General features: G+C 45.4%; 1 protein-coding gene and 1 long non-coding RNA gene across 8 annotated transcripts in view; one reads left to right on the top strand and one right to left on the bottom strand.

Annotated features, from left to right (window-relative positions):
* Positions 1-21267, bottom strand: part of Nav1 (neuron navigator 1) — a 244968-nt gene that overhangs the window by 28292 nt on the left and 195409 nt on the right. For 4 of the 7 annotated variants that reach the window (XM_038349076.1, XM_038349078.1, XM_038349080.1 and 1 more), the window contains exons 7-12: positions 4557-4695; positions 3950-4250; positions 2580-3279; positions 1716-2159; positions 1165-1206; positions 189-337 (exon numbers count right to left, since the gene is read on the bottom strand). In XM_038349076.1, the coding sequence (XP_038205004.1) occupies positions 189-337; positions 1165-1206; positions 1716-2159; positions 2580-3279; positions 3950-4250; positions 4557-4695 (1775 nt within the window). The remainder of the gene's footprint in view (positions 1-188; positions 338-1164; positions 1207-1715; positions 2160-2579; positions 3280-3949; positions 4251-4556; positions 4696-21267) is intronic. The other 3 variants (XM_038349077.1, XM_038349079.1, XM_042056044.1) reach the window with 1 other exon arrangement.
* On the top strand, positions 4554-20957 carry LOC119827411. Its single transcript, XR_005287665.1, has 4 exons — positions 4554-4717; positions 10730-10836; positions 14377-14546; positions 20267-20957. It is a non-coding gene; the product is annotated as an uncharacterized LOC119827411 (long non-coding RNA).

The raw sequence follows: 21267 nt of genomic DNA, 5'->3' as shown, positions 1-21267 counted from the left end.
GCATCAGGACCCTACAGCTTTTCATTTTAGGACTTTGGAACACTTCATCTTTAGTTTGGGTTGGCAAACTGAGGCGCCACGAAGCAACCCACTACACGTTGAGCCAAGCATACCTAACTGTTTTGCCCCACTCTGCAGAGTGATCCCTGCTTCATCTCTCACCACAGCGAGTGACCACAGACACTGACCTATGTTGGTAAGCTGGCCCTTGGCACTCAAGGACATGGAGAGGGCAGGGGGGGACGGCAGCTCTGCCTGGTCGTCGGATTCGGGAAGTCCGCCGATAGTGTGGGAGTGCCGCCTCTCCTTGGTCTCCTCCTGGGACTGAAGCTGGTACCTGAAGAAGAACAGAAGAACTCGGTCTGAGCTACTACAAAGCGACACGAAAGGCTGAGCCAGGCAAGGGCTAGTAACTCCGCGTTGTCCAGAATGGATGGATGAGGCCTTAGGACATCTTCTCCACTCAGGGCTCTAAGCCTGCCATATGCAGGCTTTCAGGTGACAGGCATCCCCATCTAGTTGAGCAATTGGGTGCTATCCTAACAGAGGAGGACCCACACTTCTGTCCCTTGCCTATGTGAGTGGCAACCACTATTAGGTGCTGAATTGAATCAGGGAAGGCCATAGGGCTATGATAGCATAGGACAGCATAAGTAAGCACATGGTTCCTATGTGCAAACTCATTTCTCGTTTGACAGCAAAGAAAATCACTTGCTATGAAAGCTAATACATTTGATGGTGAGTTTGCAGAGGGCTATGGGTGGTGTTTTTATAGGACCAGGTACAAATACCTAAATTCATTCATTCACAGCGCCTGGGTTAGGTTGGGTTGGGATTTTATTTTATTTATTTTTGGAAGTGAACTCAAGAGACCCACTTGCCTCTGGCTCCCAAGTGCTGGGATTAAAAGTGTGTACCACCTTGCTAAATTTTCTTTTATACAGGCCAGGTGTCTTGGGTATATGGTAGAAAAATAAAACAGGCCAGGTAGTGGTGGTACACACCTTTAATCTCAGCACTTGGGAAGCAGAGGTAGGTGGATCTCTGTGAGTTGAGATCAGCCTAGTATACAAGAGCTAGTTCCAAAACAGCTAGGGCTGTTACTCAGAGAAACCTTGTCTCAAAAAACAAACAAACAGACAAAAAAATACATTTAAGGGTTACCTGAGTCCTTTCTTGGGAAGGGTGTTCCGATCCCGCTGATTGCTGTGGAGAGAGAGGCATGTGAGTTCATCCTGGAAACGAGAGTTTGGGACCACAGGTCTGAGGGGTATAGTCTCCGGAGACAGGGCAGCAAACTATGAAAATCTATTTCTATAAACAAATACTAAGATGCTCACAACCAAACTCTTGACTCAGAACTTGTGAAGTGTTTGAAATGTTAAATGCTTTCCTCTTGTGAGGAGTTAAGATGTAGTTAGGCATTTAAGAGGTCATACTAAGGAAGGTGAGAACCAGGTTGTGATGGGATAGGACTGATTCTGCACCTGGGAGCCTAAGTGAGATGAGGAAGAGAACTGATGAGACTTGTGAGAGGTCATTTAACTGATGAGAACGAAACCAAACACCCTAACTTTGCAACTCAGGGAGTTACAAAGGAATTAATTATCTAAAATGTGAAGAAAAATATATCAGAAATCACAACTTAGTAATGGATGAACCTGTTAGCGGCCAAATGAGTCCGAGGCAGGCTCAGCTCTGTCTCCACTGCATACCTGTCCAGTTGTCCAGCTCTGGGGCTTCCACTCCAGGGCAGTTCTTCAGTCTCTTCTTCCGATGGGGCAGCGGGGGCAGCAGGCGGCGGGGGCACAGGAGAGCTGCCAGGGAAGGCACTGGGCAGGCTCATCGGCATCTGGAGGGACTCCATGCTCCTGTGCAGGCCTGAGAGTTTGGGGTACATGCGGGTCTCCTTTGGGACACTGAAACCACTCATCAGCTCCAGGCCCTGGGAGAAGCTGGCTGAGTTAATATTGAGAATGGGTGCTGGACTGGGGGTGAAGCAAGATGGGAGAGGGCCCCCAGTTGATGAGCTTGTAGCATGCAGATCTGGGACCTTTGAAGCATGGGTGTCGCTGGAAGATGGTAGATCCAAACTGTTGGAGTTGACCTTGTCTAGGTTGGCTAGTGAGGGTGGCTTGACAAAGCTTTTAGCTGTGGCCCTGAGAGGAGTGAAGATAAAATAAAATACTCAGAATAACAAATTACAGGGCAACAGGCAATCCACATCTAGTTTCCTTCTCTTTTGGCTGCTTACTCAGCTAAAGGTTACTAGGATGCTGTTGACAAACCAATCAGAAGGAGAATCCATACCTAACTTACGGCACCTCCAGTCATAAGGAAGACAACACATGCATATGGGAAACGTTCACACAAACACGGTAAAACTACACACAGGTACTAAAGACTATGTTGACACGGAACAGCAGAAACAAAGTGAGTTATCAAACACGCGGAAGACATGCCACAGAGGAGAGAGGGAGGACCCACAGGAAGGTCTAGAGACAGCAATGGATAGGCCATGCCACATCTAGTCTAAGGCTGGAGAAACAGAAAAGAAAAATGTTACCCAGTGTGGGTACCTGAGAGGGGTTGGTGGCAGCTCCGTTAACTTGGTGGCTGGAGAGTGGCCTGCTTGGTTCTTAGGAGTGCTTTCTGGGGAGCCAATGCTCTTCAAGGAGATGTTGTCTGAGTCCAAGGCCACAGCCTTGGCTTTGGCCTTTTCCTTTTCCCGATCTGTCTGATTGACAGGAGCAGGAGCTGGAGTGGTCCGACCACTGGCAACCTTGGAAGGTTCCTTCAGTCTGGAGGGTGTAAGGCCTCCCTGTTTGGTGCTGAGGAGACTGGGGTCAATGCTGCTGCTAACAGGGCGAGGTCCACCCCGCCCGCCAGTCACACTCATTGAACTGGATTTGGCTGGCCTGGGCAGGCTACGATACTGGATGTTGGACCTTGCTCCAGGCGCCAAAAATCCCGGCTCTGCACTGTTGGACACATCTAAACTCGTCTTGCGCCCATTTACTGGTTTGACAGGGATGCCTGAGGACTTCTGGATCTTGCTGAGAGTGGCTGAGCCACCGGTCTGCATGACAGTAGCTGTGCCAGTAGCAGGGGGAGGCTTCTTATAGCCAAAGGATCCTGAAGTAGAGGGGCGAGCGATGCCCGAGGGAGGCTTCTTAGCATCACTCAGGCGGTCCCGGCCAGCATCGGAAGAGGAGCGTTGTAACCCAGTGTTCTTCACTGTGAGCTTGCCCTTGTCTGTAGCTTTGCCTTCAGGCTTGCCTGGAAGAGGGCAGGAAACAGAGGAGTAGCTATCATGAAATCTTGGTTTTCCAAGACAGGTTTGTCTGTGTAGCCCTGGCTGTCCTGGAACTCACACTATAGACCACGTTGGCCTTGAACTCATAGAAGTGCTGAGATTAAAGGCATGTGCCACCACTGCCTGGTCTATATAATATCTTAAAAACACTTTTCTTTCTCTCTAGGGGAAAAGGAATCATTGTCTATATATTATAAATGTTTAGAGACTTAAATATGGATAAACAGGTACTGGATAAGCGGATACAGTCTCTTGCCGGAGGGACTATGGGAGGAAGTAGGCTTTCGTTTAGTTTATTTTTATTGTTTTCTGTGGGATTTTTTTTTTTTTTTTGTTAAAATGGCAGAGACAACCACAAAAACAATCAAGAAGGAAGTGTGTCTAATAATGGTCATGGAAGGACGAGAAGAAGGGGATGCAATGTATTGATAAGAAAATGTCTAGACACTAAAGGGAAATGTTGATTAAAGCTCAAAGTGACCCCAGGGGCAGACCCTGGGAACAATATACGTAGAAAAGATACCGTCCGTTAAAGCGTTTCTGCAAATGTTTGTTATCACTTTATAGGTTTGTGGTCATCGAGGAAAACCACTAAAGGTCTTGGTCCTTGTCCCTTCCTTTATCCCAACTCACCTGCAACTTTGAGGGCACTCTGGGCTGTATGAGTGATGGGAGAGGTGACAGCCACTGGTGGGGTCTTGCCCTTCTTCAGGGACCCCGGATGCCCCAGGCTGATGGGCTTTTTCAGTTCTCCACCCTTGGAAGAGTCATCACAGCTTTCTGGTCGCTCTCTCCGCCACTTTGAGGTCCCAGGTTCCATCTTTAGGCTGCCGCTGTCGTACTCCAGTTTTTTGGGGGCCTTCTCCTCTGATTCACTAAACCAGTTCAGCCCACTTTCTGCCAGGGAGCGCTTCTCTGAGTCTGTGCGCAGCTGCTGAGAAAAGGGCAGAGTAAGTCACTTACACAGGGGTGGCGGGAACAGTGGGCTGAAGGGCCTTGATTAGCCCATACCGTTAAGTCAGCTAGGGTTTCCCCCCACCCCCAGCGCTCCAGGGAGAAGACACATTATCTCTAGGGTACTTTTTCTTCTCCAATTGGAAAAAATTCTATGTATCACTCTAGATAGGCGTGAGCACAAAATACAGTCACCATAGCACCATGCACATCTCCACAGACCTTGCCCAGTTTGTTTTGTGGTGCACCTTTACCTGGTGGCCTACATTTTTGCAACATCACATACCACTATTGTAGAGCTCCTGCGGGAAGCCGTGGGGGTAGTGGGAAGGGAGTTGAGCGAGGAGCTGGCATTGAACTCTTCGGAGCTGAGGTTGTCGGAGGCATCGCTGAGCCCACTGCTGATGGAGCTGCTCTCATCCCAGCTGCAGGACAGGAGGGAGAGAGGTGAGCAGTTAAAACTGAAGTCAGAGCTAGAAACAGCATTTCATGGAGATGATGAATGCTTTTATACTACTCTCCTGAAAGAAGGAAGTCTGGGGTTAGTTCCGGGTCTGCCAATAATTCAAGTTGTGACTTAAATGGTCTTGTAACTTGGTGATAATCTTTTATGAACGGAAGAAGCAGTTGGTATTTAGCAAGAGACAATGTTATATTTCCTTAGCTGGAAGCTATGTTATGCAGACCAGGAGGGTCTGCTGAGGTAGCTCCACGGGTAACTCACCTGCTGTGCAATCCTGATGACCTGAGTTCAGTCAAAGGAGAGAACTGATTTCGTAAAGTTGTCTTCTGACCTCTGCATGTGCAGTGTGGCATGCACCACCACTACACACATCATTTACACACATAACAGCAATAAATAACATTTAAAAAGATAAGGCATTTTGAGATCCATCCAATTATGCAAACCAATTCAGATGTAAACAGCCTTCAGCCTTACAATCTTGCAATTTGTCCATTTTTAGACATGTTTTCCAGGCATCCCTGTACTTTCTAAAACTTTCTATAACGGGTAAAAGAGGCGAGCAGAAACCTCTTTTTTTTTTTTTTTTTTTTTTTTTTGCTGTGCTGGCAACTGAACCCAGGTAAGTATTCTAGTGCTGCGTTATCTCTCCAACCCAGACTTCTCTTTTCTAGAATTTTCCAACCTGCCCCTTCTCATTGCTCCCCTGGAGTCAGGCTCTGCTTCTGAGTAGCTCATCTGCTCTTCTGGTAGACACCCTAACCCTAGGGCGCTATGGCCAGGCAGAGGTGCCAGAGTCCTGCTGGACAACCATTCAGTTTATGGCTAATACACCTCTCTCTCTCTCTCTCTCTCTCACACACACACACACACACACACACACACACACACACACACACACCAGATGCAAGGTACTGAGGAACTGAGGAGGGATGCGTCCAACACCTGTACTTCACCATGTATGTTTGGAGACCCAGGTCTATGCTCAGAATGAACTTCATAGCTCAGTCCTTGCACCCTTCCTCTGTTCAATTTTTTTTTTTGTTTTGATTTTTCAAGACAGGGTTTCCCCGTGCAATGCTGACTGTCCTGGAACTCGCTCTGTAGTCTGGCCTCAAGTTCAGAGATCCACCTACCTCTGCCTCCTGAGTGTGATTAAAGGTGTGTACCACCACTGCCTGGCTCTCTCTTCAATTTTTAAGTTTAACAGTTGTAGTTGGGAGCTTTATATTTTTATAATAAGTTTATCTAAATATCCAAACCAAACAGCAACTTCTGCATGTCCACCACCGTTTTGATCTACCTTCAGGTGTTGGCACAGGCTTCTGCCGGACCGTATTCCCGAGTGTGTTTGTTACCAGGTGAAACTCAGGGCCTCACACACAGGAGGCATATGATCTACCACTGAACTGTATCCCCAACTAAGTAACTTTCTTCTTTAATTTTGCCCAGGTTAACTCTGAACTCACTACATAGCCCAGATATCCATCCTCCTGCCTCAGCCTCTTGAGTAGCTGGGATTATAGGCCTGTGCTACCAGGCTCGGCAATGATCACTGTTTTCCAAGCTCAAAATTTGCCTCTTAGGACCTTTCTTCAAAGGTTTCCTGTTTCAAGCCCTTCCTAAAACGATCTTTAGCCTTTGTTTTGGCTTGCGAGTCTCAAATTGAACACAACACAAGGTTCCATAAACTTGCTACATGTGAATGTCTGTTTGTGCCTTAGGAATTAACCTCTAAGTAGTATCTGTTCAGAATGGCTTTGTTTATCATCTTTGCATGTGTACTGAGAGGTCTAGAGACTTTTTGTGCGTGTGAATTTGCCGGTATTTGGAAAATGTTTCTTTTTTGAATTATTTTGAGTTTCAGATCATGGAACAAAAATCAGACATACAAGTCATTTATGAGCTGGCCTGGATTTCAGCTGGCTTCCCTCTAATTCATGTGCTGGGAATAAGAAAGTGGGTGGTTTGGCCATTTGGCTTGGTCGCTCTGGAGTGATTTAGCCAAATACATTGAGAAACAGCAGAGAAAACATGGGGATTATGACACATGGCCGAGTTACTTAGATTTTACTGCTATTAAATATAGCTGTTACTGAGTGACCCCTGTGCTGTATATTAAGTCTCCCTTTCATCCAGGGTTGAGATATCACGCACCCCTTTTTGCAGAAAAAGGATACCGAGGAAAGATCAATGCTGATTTAATGATCCTATCAACTCTTATGGGCCCAGATAAGATCTCTGGCAGGCACACAAACAAACCACTCACAGCGTGTTCTCTTAGGTCAGAGACAGAGGAAGCCCAGAGTACTGAACCTTTCATCTGAGATTAATTATTGGTAATCAAGGGCCTGCAGCAGGGATGGCTCTCTGTGGAAAGGGCTCACACAAATGGAAGACTGTGGCAGTCCAGGGATCCAGGATTCCTTTACTGGCCATTATGAGACGACAGACGCCAAATGGCGGCACGGGGTTTCCTTTTTCTTCTTTAAAATTCATTTATTTTCTTTGTTTCTTTGATGTGTATGGCTGTTTTGTCTGCATGTCTGTCTGCACGGTACATGTCTGTGTGCCTGGTGCCCACAGAATCCGGAAGAGGGGGCCAGATCTCTTGAGACTGGAGTTACAGATGGCTGTGAACTACCATGTGGGTGCCGGGAATGGACTCCAGGTTCTCTGGAAGAGCAGCCAGTGCTAAGTTAACCTTTGAGCCATTTCTCCAGCCCCAAACATTTATTTCCTAGGAGAGAGTTCAGGCCCTGCTTCCCCAAAGCCATTCTTGCTGAGCTCTCTGCTACAATGAAACATAAAAACCTAAAACTAAAGAAGATAGCTGGGGGTTAAATTTTTTTCCAGCAAATTTGCAGGTTGTGCAAAAGAATCTTCTTCTGTCATTACCTAAGGCTTAAACATCTCTATTGGGGGTGTTCCACTGGAGGGAGCATATTTCTTTTTAAAAAATCAGAAAAGTAATATGCTATGGTGCAGAGTCAAAAAGAAGTTAAAAGGGGTAAAAAATCTATTTTCACTTTCAAGGTAACTTCTGTTAACTTTTTGTGTGTTTACTTCTATCCCCTGGCCACCTCTGATCCCTGCCAGGCCACACATCCACACCTACAGACTTGCTACTTAAGCTGGGGCTTCTCAGCCATTTTTTGCGTTAACTGAGCTGTCTTAATGACAGCTCTTCCACTAGTCTCCTAGGAAGTGTTGTTTGTGCTGCCCTGCTTTCTGCAGGCTGGCAGGTCCCTGGCAGGAAAGTCTCCTGCCTCTACCTTCCATCTTGCCTTAGGAGGGCGGGGCTTCCAGATCTGAGCCACCCCCACGTTTGCCTTTTTGTCAGTTCTGGGGCCTAACTCAAGTCTTCAGACTTTGGTGGCAAGTGCTTTTACCCACTAAGCCATCTTGCCGGTTCTTTTCTACATCCTTTCTCCTTGAGACAGTCTCGTGTCATCTAAGCTGACCTTTAACTCGCTGTGCAGCTGAGGATGACCTTAAACTCTTGATTTTCCTGTCTCTACCTCCTAAATTTTACCTTTGATAATCTTTCTCTTTATTTTTCGGTTCTCTTCTAAAATGTCTTTTACACAAATAACATATTTTTAGGCAGATACTCTTGAGTTTCCATCCCTTCCTTCCCCCCTTTCTTTGCTTTTCCGAGACAAGTTTTCTCTATATAATAGTCCTGCTGTCCTGGAACTCACTCTGTAGACCAGGCAGGCTTCACCTGCCTCTGCCTTTCGAGTGCTGGGATTTAAGGTGTGTGCTACCACTGCTCAGCCTCGAGTTTCTTAAGCTTTTCTTAGCTACTTTGTTTGAAAAACAAATCCGTAAATTTATCCTCTCTCAGGCTTTTAATTTCTGTTACAATATTTTTAACTCTAAGTGTTCTTTTTAAAACAATACATCTTTCTTTCTTTTATAGCTTCCCTCAGCTCTCACAAACATTCTGAGAGCCCACTCACTCATTTGGAAGGGAGACTTACAACCTTTTCTCACCGACTTTTGTACCATAGTACTTTGTTCTATTTGCACTGGTCAGCTTGGGCTACACAGTGAGACTATCTCGGGTGTGAGTGGGGGTGGAGGCGAGGGAGGAGGACTAGTACTAGAGAGATCAGTGATCTAATCAGAGCTATTAACTGGTAGGATAGTGATCTAACCAGAGATAAAACTGATAGGATTCTTTTAGACTTTCTCATGTGCTAATGATGTGTGGCTGCTTCTGTGTAAGACAGGGATACTAGCTGTTTTAGAACACAGTAGGACTTGGCATCTGTGGCTTTAAGAAAGTAGGTAGGACTGAACTCAGTCACTAAAGCGCTTTTCTCTTGGGTTGATCAGATTTTCTAAAGACGAATCTTGCAAACTCTAGCTTGAGGGTCAAATTCCAGGGTTTTAAGCACTGAGTTGGAGAAGCAGTGTGGAGGTTTCAACACTCAATATGCAAAGTTTCATTCAGTCTCTACTGGCTTTGGTTCACTCTGTGCTGACCTGTGCTAGGAATCTAAGAGCCCACGCTTCAGAGACTCCTGTTTTCCCTATCCAGAGCTGTCTGCTGCTGATGGGGAAGGCCACTGGAGGAGAGGCCAGGAGAGTCCGTGTGGTCTTTGCAGTTTTAACCAGCTCTCCTGTTTCATTTTACTGCCAGTTCCATAAAGGTGTAACTTCCGAGAGCTCTGGAGCACAAACAGCACCACTGCCAGTCCCCACTGCGGGGTTGGGGTTCCGCTCCAAGGCTCACAGACCAGTTCCCACTGGCCAGTCTCATTTCCCTCCGGCAATTCCCCTCACTATGAGCTCTTCTTCTCTTTTTTACATAGGATCTTTCCCCATATTTATTTATTCGTGTGTATGTTGGGGGAGACATGTGCTGCAAGGCACAGCTCACGTGTGGAAGTCAGAGGACATCTTGCGGCATTTTTTTCTTCTATCATGTTGGTTCCAGGGCTTGAACTCAGGTTGCCAGGTTCCTTTTCCTGCTGAGCCATCTAGCCAGCCCTAGCTAGGGTCCTGATGTGTAATCCCCACTGGCCTTAGCCTCGTCAGTGCTGGCGTTATGACAGGCACACGCCTCTTCTCTTATTCTTTGTATTAATAATTTTATGACTTGAGAACAAAGTCTTTATTGTTATTTTGCTCTTGTGGTAGCTGTGAAACATATCAAATGGTCAGCATCAAAATGCCCCAGATGACATTTCACAGAGCTTGTTTTGCAGGGGTAGGGATATAATAGACCCTGGTGGACAGCTTTTGAGTCACTGAAGAGAGGACAGATTTAAATTTCATAATCCAATCAGACAGGAACAGAAAGAACCATCCAGAAGATTTTTTTTCAATTAAGCGCTATAGGAGAAAGTGGACACTGTCCTTCCTGAAGCAGAAGGCTGCTTAAGGTGGAAGAACAGAAAATCTTTACGAGAATTTGCATAGCTTATCAGCTAATGACTCCGTAAATAGCAGCCATTCTAGAGAGCCAGGAGGAGAAAGGCCACCTACATTTGGCCCCCAAAGAATACAGAGGAGCACAGAGCTCAGATAATGGAGAGTTACTGCATCTGTTGTTTGGCATGCAGAATCCCCGTGCTCACTCAAGGCTCCAGCTTGCTGTCTCCCTCCTATTTCTCTCTGTATTTTTCAGTCAAAGGAGGACCTCTCTGCCCTTCTTCATGGCCAGTACTGAATGCTGTTTGGTTTTCCTAATTCTCCTTCCCTCATAGCCAGTACTGAAAGCTCTTTGGTTCTCCTAGTTCTCCTTTCTTTTGTTTCTCAAGCAGATCTCAGGTGGAGTCAAGAGAGCTACGTAGCATCAAGTTAGACTTTAAAAGCCACCAGGACATAAAAACAGCAGACTTTATTATTTTATAATCTAATCTTTTCATAAATCCAAACATCCGCCACCTCCAGGCAGCTGATGCAGAGGAGTAGTGTAATATTCTGATTCTGCGCGAGTTGCTAAAAGATCACGACACTTTATCACTTTCGTCTACTTTCAGAATAGAAGAGGAAATGAGTCCGAATAGTCATATGACACAGGACAATGAAAAATGAAGAGCTTGTCTGGGGGTGGAAATTTCTAGAGTGCTCGAACACGTTCTGAGAGGTAGAGTTTTCTACTGGATACTTATTTTCCCATTTGCAGTTATCGCCCAATCCTTCTTCTAAAAGGAACATTCCTCACCTCCCTTCCACTAAAACCAACTGATCCCCTCTTTTCCCACTGCTTTACCAAATACATCAGTTTAGTTCTTCAATGCCTCTTATCTTACTGTCTTATTAAAACATCCAACAACAAACCAACCAAACAAAAAAACCTTAGGCTGTTTACCTCTTGCTCTCATGCCTGTCTCTCCCTGACCTTTCCCCTGCTTTTGATTTGCTTCAGGGCTCTATCCTCTTTCTCGAATCAGTGGAAGGCTTCCCACTGGTCCGGCTACCAATCCTCCCTCCCACCACATTTTACCAGAAGCCTGATCACCCTGGCATGCAGCACTTAGCAAGACCTTCGTTAGCTCCTCCCCCACTAATATGGTAAAACCAAAACTCCACAGCTCATTGATCAGTTTATCCCTGAGTCATTATGAACGCAGTATGTGATTATGAGCACAGAAATCAGATTCAGACTGACTAAGGAGTCTGAAGATCTACTGATTTGTCTTGTGCTAAATTCTACTTCAAATGGGAAGGCATTTTGAGTTCCTGCCATTTATAGACATAGGGTCAGCTGCTATGGGCATTCAAAAATGAGTGGCTGTCCAGAACGAGCTTATAGAATAAGATGTAAGTGAAATAAATATCATAATGTATGAGCCACTTTTCCTGGGTAAGTCTAGCTACCCTCCCTCAGCAAAGAAGCCTCTTTACAGCAAATAGAGGCCATCACAGAAAACCACAACCGGACACAATGCAGTGATCAACAGATCATGGGGAGCCCAGCCTCAATAGATACATCTACGTCACAGCTCTTGCATATATGGCTCAAGGATGATTTAGAAGGGGGACAGAAAGGACTGTAGGAGCCAGAATACCAGGAAGTCTGCAGTGAAACAGCCCCTCCTCAAAATGCCTGTATTAACAAGGCAATGGCAATATCAACAAGACACACAAATAGCACTTAGGGGCAGAGGCAGGTGGATCTCTGTGAGTTTAAGGCCAGTCTGGTCTACATAGTGAGTTCCAGGACAGCCAGGGCCACATAGAGACCCTGTTTCAAAAGACACACACACACACACACACACACACACACACACACACACACAGAGAGAGAGAGAGAGAGAGAGAGAGAGAGAGAGAGAGAGAGCTTAAATTTTTGTAAATAAATAAATGCAATTACAGATCTAAGGATAATGCACATAGGGAAATAGAGAGGACAAGAGAGATTCGTTTGTGATTTCTACAAGAAAACTAGAAATGTGATTTTGCCAAGTTAAACAGACATAACGTCCTGTCGCCTCATTATCTCACTTGATCTCTGGAGACATGAGCTTGCAGGGGAACCTGGCTGTCTTCACTGTGTGATGATGTGGGCACTGATGAAGATTCTGGAGTCAGGGCATTGTCCCAGGGCTTTCCCATCAGTGGACACAGGCCCTGTCCATCTCACATGGACATCTGGCCTTTCGCCAATGCTAAGACCAAATGCTACATCTTCCACAGGCTTCCCACTGGTCCTCCTTGCCAGGAGACATCTCGCCCTCTTTCTCCTGATTTCTCTCTTCCTCTATGAGAGGACTTTCCCTAGAGATGAGTCTGTATCTCTCTTCACTGGAATAAATTTCTCATCCATCTTTGCTTATATAGTATCTTGAAATAGCAGGCACTTAGCTCAGGGACTTGAATTCCTGGCTTTTAAAAAAGTAGGAATGTAAAAACCTCAAGGAAGTGACGATGACTTTGGGGCTGCTAGGAACATGACTGGAAATTTGTTTCTAAATAATCCTTGCTCTGCGTATGTGGAGGAGGGAAGGGTGTGCAGGTTATGAACATTGTCTTAGAAGTTCCAATGATCTGTGTTCCAATTATCTAGAACATAACTAACCTTTACTAGAACCCTAAACATATTCATAAAGAATACACTATACCTCTCATTGGCTAATTCTGATATCTTATCATCTGTACGTCCGCTTCTACTGACTATGTTCCTCCTTAGCCATTTTTCTGCTTCTTTTTGAGTCTTGTGGTTTGGTTTTGTTTTTAAGGATGACAGAAATATCTGAGAAAAGGCCACAGTTGTATGGTTTAGAACGAGGTCCATCTACTCCGTAGAACAGCTGGGCCTGGGCTTTGCTGTAGATTTACTCAGTCAGTCTCCAAGGCAGGAGCAAGACAGTCCTTGCAGCAGGACCTTGAGCACAGAGAGACTCCAGAGTGCTCTCTCCATGCCATACAGCCCAGCTATTCCCTTTTGATCCCTATCCAAGGTGGATTTGTGTTCCCTACTACCACACTAGAATAAACAGCCATGCCTTCCCCTCTCCCAGAATACTTGGCCAGGAAATGGCCCAGTGGGCAAAAGCGCTGGCTAGGTAAGCCTGGAGACCCAAGTTCAATCCCCCACACCCATGTACTACAATGTGAATGTGGCGGCATCCATCTGGAATCCCAGAACACTTAAGGCAAGATGGGGGTAAACACAGGAGATTTTCAGGAAGTATGTGGACCAGCTAGCCTGGGGTAGTTCTCAATGCAGAAACAATGGTGGATGGTGAGAGTTACCTCCTCCAAAGCTGTGACTCAATGCGCTCCCATCCCTCCTCGCCTCCCTGTCTCTCTCTTATGCACACTCACACAAAATAAATAAGTGAAAAGGTCTTTCTGTGTCACAATGTTTACTCCTTATCCAGCCTATTCCTGTTAGGTACCAATGCCATGTATTGTGACACTCTATCGTCCCTTTTACTAAAGGATGCCTTTCCTGAGTGCCCTTGGAATAAATAAACCCTTCATCTAGGCTGCAATAATGGAAACTCATTACCCTTCTTGTTTTTCTGCCCACTTCCTAGCACTGATACCACAGTCTCAGGAACACTCTGGTGCACCCCATCTCTGCTGCAGGCTGAAAAGGAGGACTGTGAGGAGGCCAGCTCAAGGGGACACTGCTGTGCTTGTGTCTGTGCAGACACGTGGTGATACACGGGCAGGGAGCTCTCCTCCCCTCTGGGAAAAACACTAACGTTCACATAGCTCTTGGCTAGGACCGGTCGTCCCTCCCAGACTTCTCTCATACAGTTTGTTCCCCACACTTTGGTCCCAAACTAAACCATAAAACTAGAATAGCCAAGGAGGCCTTCGGGCCAAGGGTGTGGCCTCACCAACTAAAGCTTGTGACTGCACAGGAAAATTATTACTTCTGTGTCACAGAGAGGTTCTCAGAAGCCACACTTGAACACTGAGTTGGTTCTTCTGCCCAGAATCTTTATGCCTGGGGGATCGCTAACCAACTCTCTCAATGGGTAAGAGCGGTGCATATGGAACCTTACTTTCTTCTCTGATGGTGGAGAAACAGCAAGAGTACAGTACGCTGGTTTAAACATTACCCCCCGCCCCTTTTTTCTTTGGAATTATCCTCAGGAAGAGTTTATGGACTTGGAAGTGTATCATGCTATGTCCAGGAGATACTCAGAACTTCTGCTTTCCCATCTAGGACAGAGAGAAACTGCCACTGCCATCTAAACTGTGATCAGGCTCTAGACAGCTGGAAGCTGTTTCACCTCACAAGGTGCCCAACTTCAGAGAAGCAAACCACCCAACCGGTCATGAAAAGCCAGAGCCAAAGTCAGACGGCTTCTGAGTCTCCACCACGTTACCAACAAGGTAGCACTGTACTCGATCTATCAAATGCACGCATGGGGCAGAAGGGTGAAAGATCACACAGCAGCCACAACCCTCCATACTATCACATTTGCTGGGTGGACGGATGGTCACCCGGGTAGTTAAGTAGGCAACAATGACAAAGGGAATTAGAACTGCAGACTAGAAGCATCCTCTAGTCAGATGAGCAGACAGCAAATGTAAGAAGCCTGGCTCTGGATTCCTCTGAGGGCTAGAGAGTCCATGGAGCAGCAAGGAAGCAACACTTTCACATGCATGTTTTGTATACAGCTGTCATGGGATGGTTGCATGGTAAGGGGGCTATCTCACCACATCTGCCCCTAAAATTCAAATTATTCTTAATACTTTGGAAATAGAAGGAGTTTATAAAGCTCTATGTGGTCTAAATTAAATACTTAGACTGAAAATCGATTTGCTCTCTCAAGGAGGCTGACCTTACTGGCTAGAAATGAGGCTGACATTTATGATCATGTTTATGGGTTACAACATACTCACATTCTCTGGTCTGGAAATTTTCTATAACTTTCTTGTAAAAGTACATCAGATTAGAATTAAGATACAGATTTCTTTTTGCTACTTCAAGAATACTCTTGCTGATGGGCTAGGGGTAAAGGCGGGTATGGCTCGGTTGGGAAATGCTTGCCGTACAAGCACAAGGACCTGAGTTCAGTCCTCAAAGTCTGTGTAAAATGCCAGACATGGTGGCATTCTTGCAATCCTGGTACTGGAGAGGTAGAGAGGAGAATCCCCAGAATTAGCAGGCCAGCAAGTCTATTCTAAATGGTGAGCTCCAGGCCACTGAGAAACTGTCTCAAAGGAGGAAGACACTCTGACTTGTCATCCTGCTCCATATCCCCACCCATTAAAAACATGACTGGTCTGTCTTCTCCAGGAGGCTTGCTGAGCTGCCTGTGATCTTTGCACTCAGAAAGTTCAAGTGACAGTCTTAAAATGTCACAGACAAACAGAAAAAGAGAAAGTATTTTTTTTTCCTTAAAAGTATTTTGGATTGAGGGCTGGCAAGATAGCTTGTCAGGGAAAGGCACCTGCTGCCAAGATTGATGATCCAAGTTTGATTGCTGGACCCACATGGTGGAAGGGAAGGACTTACCCCCACACACTGTCCTGTCCTCGGATCTCTATATATGTGTTTACATACAAATAAATAAACATGTTCTATAATTTATGATGGTTAATACTGACAACTTGACAAGCTCTAGAATTACCTAGGAGACAAGCCTATGGGATGACAAAGGGTTACTGGGATTAAAGCAGATGGGCCCAGCTACCTCAAAGTTCCTCAAGCTATGAACCAGAATAACCCTCTTTCCCTACTGTGTCAGGTGTTAATGTCACAGCAATAAGACGAATAACAAGCACACAATCCTAGCACTTAGGAAGCAAAGACAGGAGGACTGTGGGGAGTTCTAGTCCAGCCTGGGCTGCAGAGTCAGACCCTGTCACAAAAAATTAGAAAAATTGGCCGGAGAGATGGCTCAGTGGTGAAAAACACTGGCCGGTCTTCTGAGAGCCCAGGTTCGATTTCCAGCACCCACATGGCAGATCACAACTGTCTGTAACTCCAGTTCTATGGGATCTGATGCCTTCTTTTGGCCTCTGTGCACACTGCATACATACAGGCATAACACCCACATGCTTAAAATAAAAGTAAATATAAATAAAAGTAAATAATTAAAAACATTAGAAGAATGAAAAAGAACTTGCCATGAATAGATGAACGAGACAGTCCAAGTCATGTAAAACTGACAGTCTTGTAAGTAAAAATAACTCAACCGTAAATGTTGATCTTCATGTCTGGTCTTCTTGTCACTACTTACTTGCCTTACAAGTTAGGGGTAAGTTATAAATGCCTGTTAGAAAGAGGCATAGTTATGCAACCTCAAACGAAAGACAGAATAACTCTTTGTTTCAGGCTAAGCCTAAATTGACGCATTTGAACCAGGGAATGTGTTTGGGACTCTTAATTCAACCAATCTAAGATTGCAGAGATCCCACTGTCCATATGTCTTCTGTACTTTCTTCTGGGAGGTGAGAGGCAGTTACTTCCCCAAGGGTGACTCAGAGTCCCGGGGTTATGGGTCGCTACAGCAACCAGCCTCCCTTGTTCATTCTCGTTCAGGCTCCCTCCCGCTTTGGTTTGTTTTGGCTCCAGGTTTAAGAGTGTACAATCTATCATGGTGACTGGGTCCTGTCCATGGCAATGGGAGTTGGCTGCAGAGCTTGTTGAATTGTCTGAAATATTCTTTTTTAAGTACAGCAGTGATCTAGATCTGAGCTGACATTGTAGTCAGAGAGTACCTGGAATGTGTCAAGTTCAAGTCCAGAATGCAGCAGAGTTTCAAAGACTTAGTAGGGGGAAAAAAAAAAGAATGGGGAAGAATTTGATTTATAATTTTAAGTAAATTCTATTTTAAAACAATATTTTAGATGTATTGGGTTAAACAAGATATAATTAATTTCCCCTGCTTTACTTTTAAAAACCATTTCTAGGGGGCTGGAGAGATGGCTCAGAGGTTAAGAGCATTGCCTACTCTTCCAAACGTCCTGAGTTCAATTCCCAGCAACCAACATGGTGGCTCACAACCATCTATAATGGGGTCTGGTGCCCTCTTCTGGTCTGCAGGCATACACACAGACAGAATACTGTATACATAATAAATAAATAAATTTTTTTTTTTTAAAAAAAAAACCATTTCTACCAGAAAGTTTAAAATTGCATAGAGGGCTTGCATTTCGTTTGTATTGGAAAGCTCTGTCCTAAATAGGAAGCTGTTGGGCAATGCAATCAATGTCAGTTTTGAGAAGCTGGAGGTCATCAAACTGTTGTAGTGGTCGCCATGATATGAAAAGGCTACAAGGACACAGCTGAACTTTGTCTGTCCTTCTCATGGCACCAAATGTGGCAGAACTGTTAGTGAACACACAGATAGCAGCCACAGGCTTCAGAGAGTATTCAAGAAGGTAAAAGAGTGTTTTTTAAAAAAAGACAACAGAGTTGGGCTTTGTGGCACACACCTTTGATCCCAGCATTGGGGAGCCAGAGGCAGGCAGATCTCTGAGTTTGAGGTCAGCATGATCTACAGAGCAAGTTCCAGGACAGCCAGTGTACAGAGAAACTTTTGAGTTTGAAAAACAAACAAAAAACAGAACAACAACAACAAAGAAAGACAACGGGATTGTGAGTGGCAGCACATGCCGGTTATCCTAGCACCCTGGTTAAGGCAGGGGACAGCAAGATCTGGGGACAGCCTGTGTTACTTAGGCTATGTCTGAAAAAGAAGAAAGAGGAGTTGTGGTGGAAGAATTAAAGAATTAGAATGAAATAGGGCAATTTTGTGGTGCTCAGCTTTGAAAACGTACCACGTCCATCTACAGAAATTCTCCAAGTCAGTTATCTCCCTTGCTTCTCACCCCCATGTGGACTCCGAGGCCTCCAAGAGCAGGGGGGAGTGGAGTGTCTGCTCTGTTACATGTCTGTGGTTTGGCAGGGACTGCAGCAAGCCAGGCTAATGTGGCCAACAAAGCCAGACAATGGGAGGAAAGGATGGGTCGCACCGTGAGAGTAAGGGAGACTGGGTGGAACACAAGGACGCCAACACAGTTTTTTTTTTTTTTTTTGTTCGTTTTTTTGAGCTGAGAGTTCCGTCAAGTTTTAAGCAAAGGTGAATATCATCATGCAGAATACAGAAACTCTGAAGGACAAGATATAGGAACACAGAGGATGATGACACAGGAGAATTCGCTTGGCCTTCATGATCTATTAGGAGGAAGCGCACATTATTCCCATCTTTTGAGAAAAATGGTTTTAGTAACAATGTTACTAAATTATAACAATGTCTTAACAATGTTCTCACTGCTGTAACAAAATGGCTAAAGCGAGAAGGGTTCATTTTGCTTTGGAGTTCCTGGGAGACATTGTATCCTCACTCAGGAAGCAGAGCCAGAAGAGGGAAGTGGAGCCAGGTCCCAAGGCCTCACCAACCACCTGCGGTGATACTCTTTCTCCAGCGAGGCTCTCTCCCTAAAGGTTCCACAGCCCTTCCCAAACAGCACCACCAGCTAGGGACACGCCACATTCAGACCTCAGGACTTCCTTCAGTCCAGTCTGAATACCAGAACTGTGTGATTATTTATCTCAGTTCTTACGGTGTTGAGCCTTAATTCAATTAAATCCCATGGATGGGTTAAAAACATTAAATATAGAGGCAGAGAAAGCAAGTCACCCACAGCCTGGAAGGCTGTCACTAGAGGGTACCTATTGACACATTTAGAAACAAATTCTGACGTAGACCCAACTGGGAAAATTTGGGAGTCTTTCTGAGCTCAAACCCAGCTGAAGGGAAAGTCAAGACAAATACTGTGCCCCTCGCCCATCCCCCCCCCCATGTCCTACTCTGCCTTGGTCACTCAGTTCAACTCTGAAGTCACAGTTTCTATTGTTGCCTCTTTCTTTTAAGTTGCTCAGCCATGATCTCTAAAGTGACTGCCAATGTTCCCCAAGGCATTTAGAAGAGGAGTTAGTGTAAATAAACTCAGAACTAGTACACCACCCAGAGGATAAAAAGCCATTCGAAAGCACATCAGGGCACTTCTGCTGCTCTTTCTGATGAGGTAACTGAAAAGTGAGAAAACATCTGTCTGCCTGCTCCCAACTGTGTTAACGTCAACTCTTCCTTGCCCAAGCTGGGCAGAGTCTAGCTCATCCTCTTTCCCAAAAGGTCTAAGTTTGTTTTCTGTTTGTTTCTTTTCAAATGGTGGCATTAGGGTCACTAGAGGTCTCGTCCTAAGTGGAACTGCACTTGGACAAAATAAAGCCACAGTGTCTGTTCTGGACAGATGTCATCCCACCAGTGGCTTTACCATGTCTGTTAGGATGGACTGGGCACCTATGGTCTGGTGAGGCCGGTGCCCTCACAGTCATCGACAGAATTCTGTGCGCAAGCTCAAGTTCTGATATCTGATCACACTTTCAAGGTTCTAAACATGTCTATGACCCAGAAATTTTTCTTTAAAATTCTCTCCTTGCCTTCATAACAGCCTACCTCACTCATTGCACTTTTAAATTTATTTGTTTATGTATTATGTATGTATGTATGTATGTATGTATGTATGTATGTACGTACGTACGTATGTATTTTGAGACAGGGTATCACTATGTAGCCTTGGCTAGCCTCCGACTCATAGAGATCTGTTGGTGGCTGTGGACCCAAACCCTGGATTTCCTGTAATCAACTTGTTATGCTTGCAGCTGCTCTGAACAAAACAACTTGTTTTCTTGTGTTTGCAGCTACTCTGAGCATGAGACCCTCAGGAGTTCCTGATGGCAGGGGAGTGGTTTCTGGTGGGTTTGGCTGGGGCGTGGCTATCAGTTAAGGATCCATATATAAACGGCTCTGGTATCTACTAAAGTTGGCATTCTTGCTTCAAGGCTGACCCATGTCTCCGTCTGTATGTGTCTTTGTGTGTTTAAATCTGCAGGCCTTTGCCCGGCTCACCGAACAGTCTCATAGTGCAGGCACCACACTACCATAGTACACGTAGTAGTACGAATGGTACAGAGATCTGCCTGTCTCTGCTTCCAGAGTGCTGGGATTAAAGGCATCTGACTCCCTGCTTTCTTGATACTGGCTGGTTTGTCTTCAAGGAAAAAGCTTAATTTAGAACATTTTGCTTTGTTGCAGGGGATTGAACCCAGAGGAAATGTGAACCTGCTAAGCACGAGTGCTAATACGGAGCTTTGTCTCCCGGCCAAACACTATTCAGAGTGAATTATGTTCCCTCGACTCATATATTGACCAGGCCACATTTAGAGATGGGGATGGGGTCATAGGGAGGGGCTCCAATCCCACAGGACTGGGATCCTACTGAGGAGGAAAAGGCTTAACCCTTCTCAGAGTGCACAGTGTAAGGAGACAGAGGGGAGGCAGCCGTCTGCAAGCCAGGAAGAGCGGCTTCACCAGAAATCAACTCCGAAGGCACCCTGACCTGGAACTTCCAGAACTGTGAGAAAGGAGATTTTTGTGGTTTAAGGCTCCTGGTCTGTATTATCTTATCATGGCAGTCTAAGCAGACTGACCAAGCATTACGGGACGAAACTACACATATCCCTGTACACACCCGACTGCATCACCACAGACAAGAACTACCGTCCTGATTCACACTAGTTTTCAAACCAGAGCTTTTTCTATACCAGGCAGTAACTTACTTATCAAGATAAGCTCTTATTCTGTAGTCCAGGCAGGCCTGGAATTCACCATTTAGCTAAAGCCTGACCTGGAACTGATAGTCTTCCTCCTGAATCAGCCTCTCAAATGCCATGCCACCGTGCTTAGCTAATTTGAAGGCTTTTTAAAAATAAAAGGTTGACATTTATTTATTTGTATGTGTGCGTGCCTGCACAGACCATGTTGCACATGTGAGGGTCAGGGGACAACTTCCAGGCGAGGGTTCCCTCCTTCTGCCATATATGTCTCAGGGATAGAACTAAAGTCCTCAGGCATCTCCAGGGCCAACACTAGATCTTTAACCATGTCTCTCTAACCAGAAGGCAAAACAAAAGACAAACCATCTGGAAGCAGTCCTGTTAGGGAGGTATGGGTGGAAGCTACAGACTGGGAGAGTCAAGGAGTCAAACTGAAGTGGAAGGAATTATCCTTGCTGCTTTGACTCTACACCAAATAAT

Source organism: Arvicola amphibius, chromosome 12 (genome assembly GCF_903992535.2).
Source record: "Arvicola amphibius chromosome 12, mArvAmp1.2, whole genome shotgun sequence".
Taxonomy (NCBI): domain Eukaryota; kingdom Metazoa; phylum Chordata; class Mammalia; order Rodentia; family Cricetidae; genus Arvicola; species Arvicola amphibius.
This window is presented reverse-complemented; position numbering and strand designations above follow the sequence as displayed.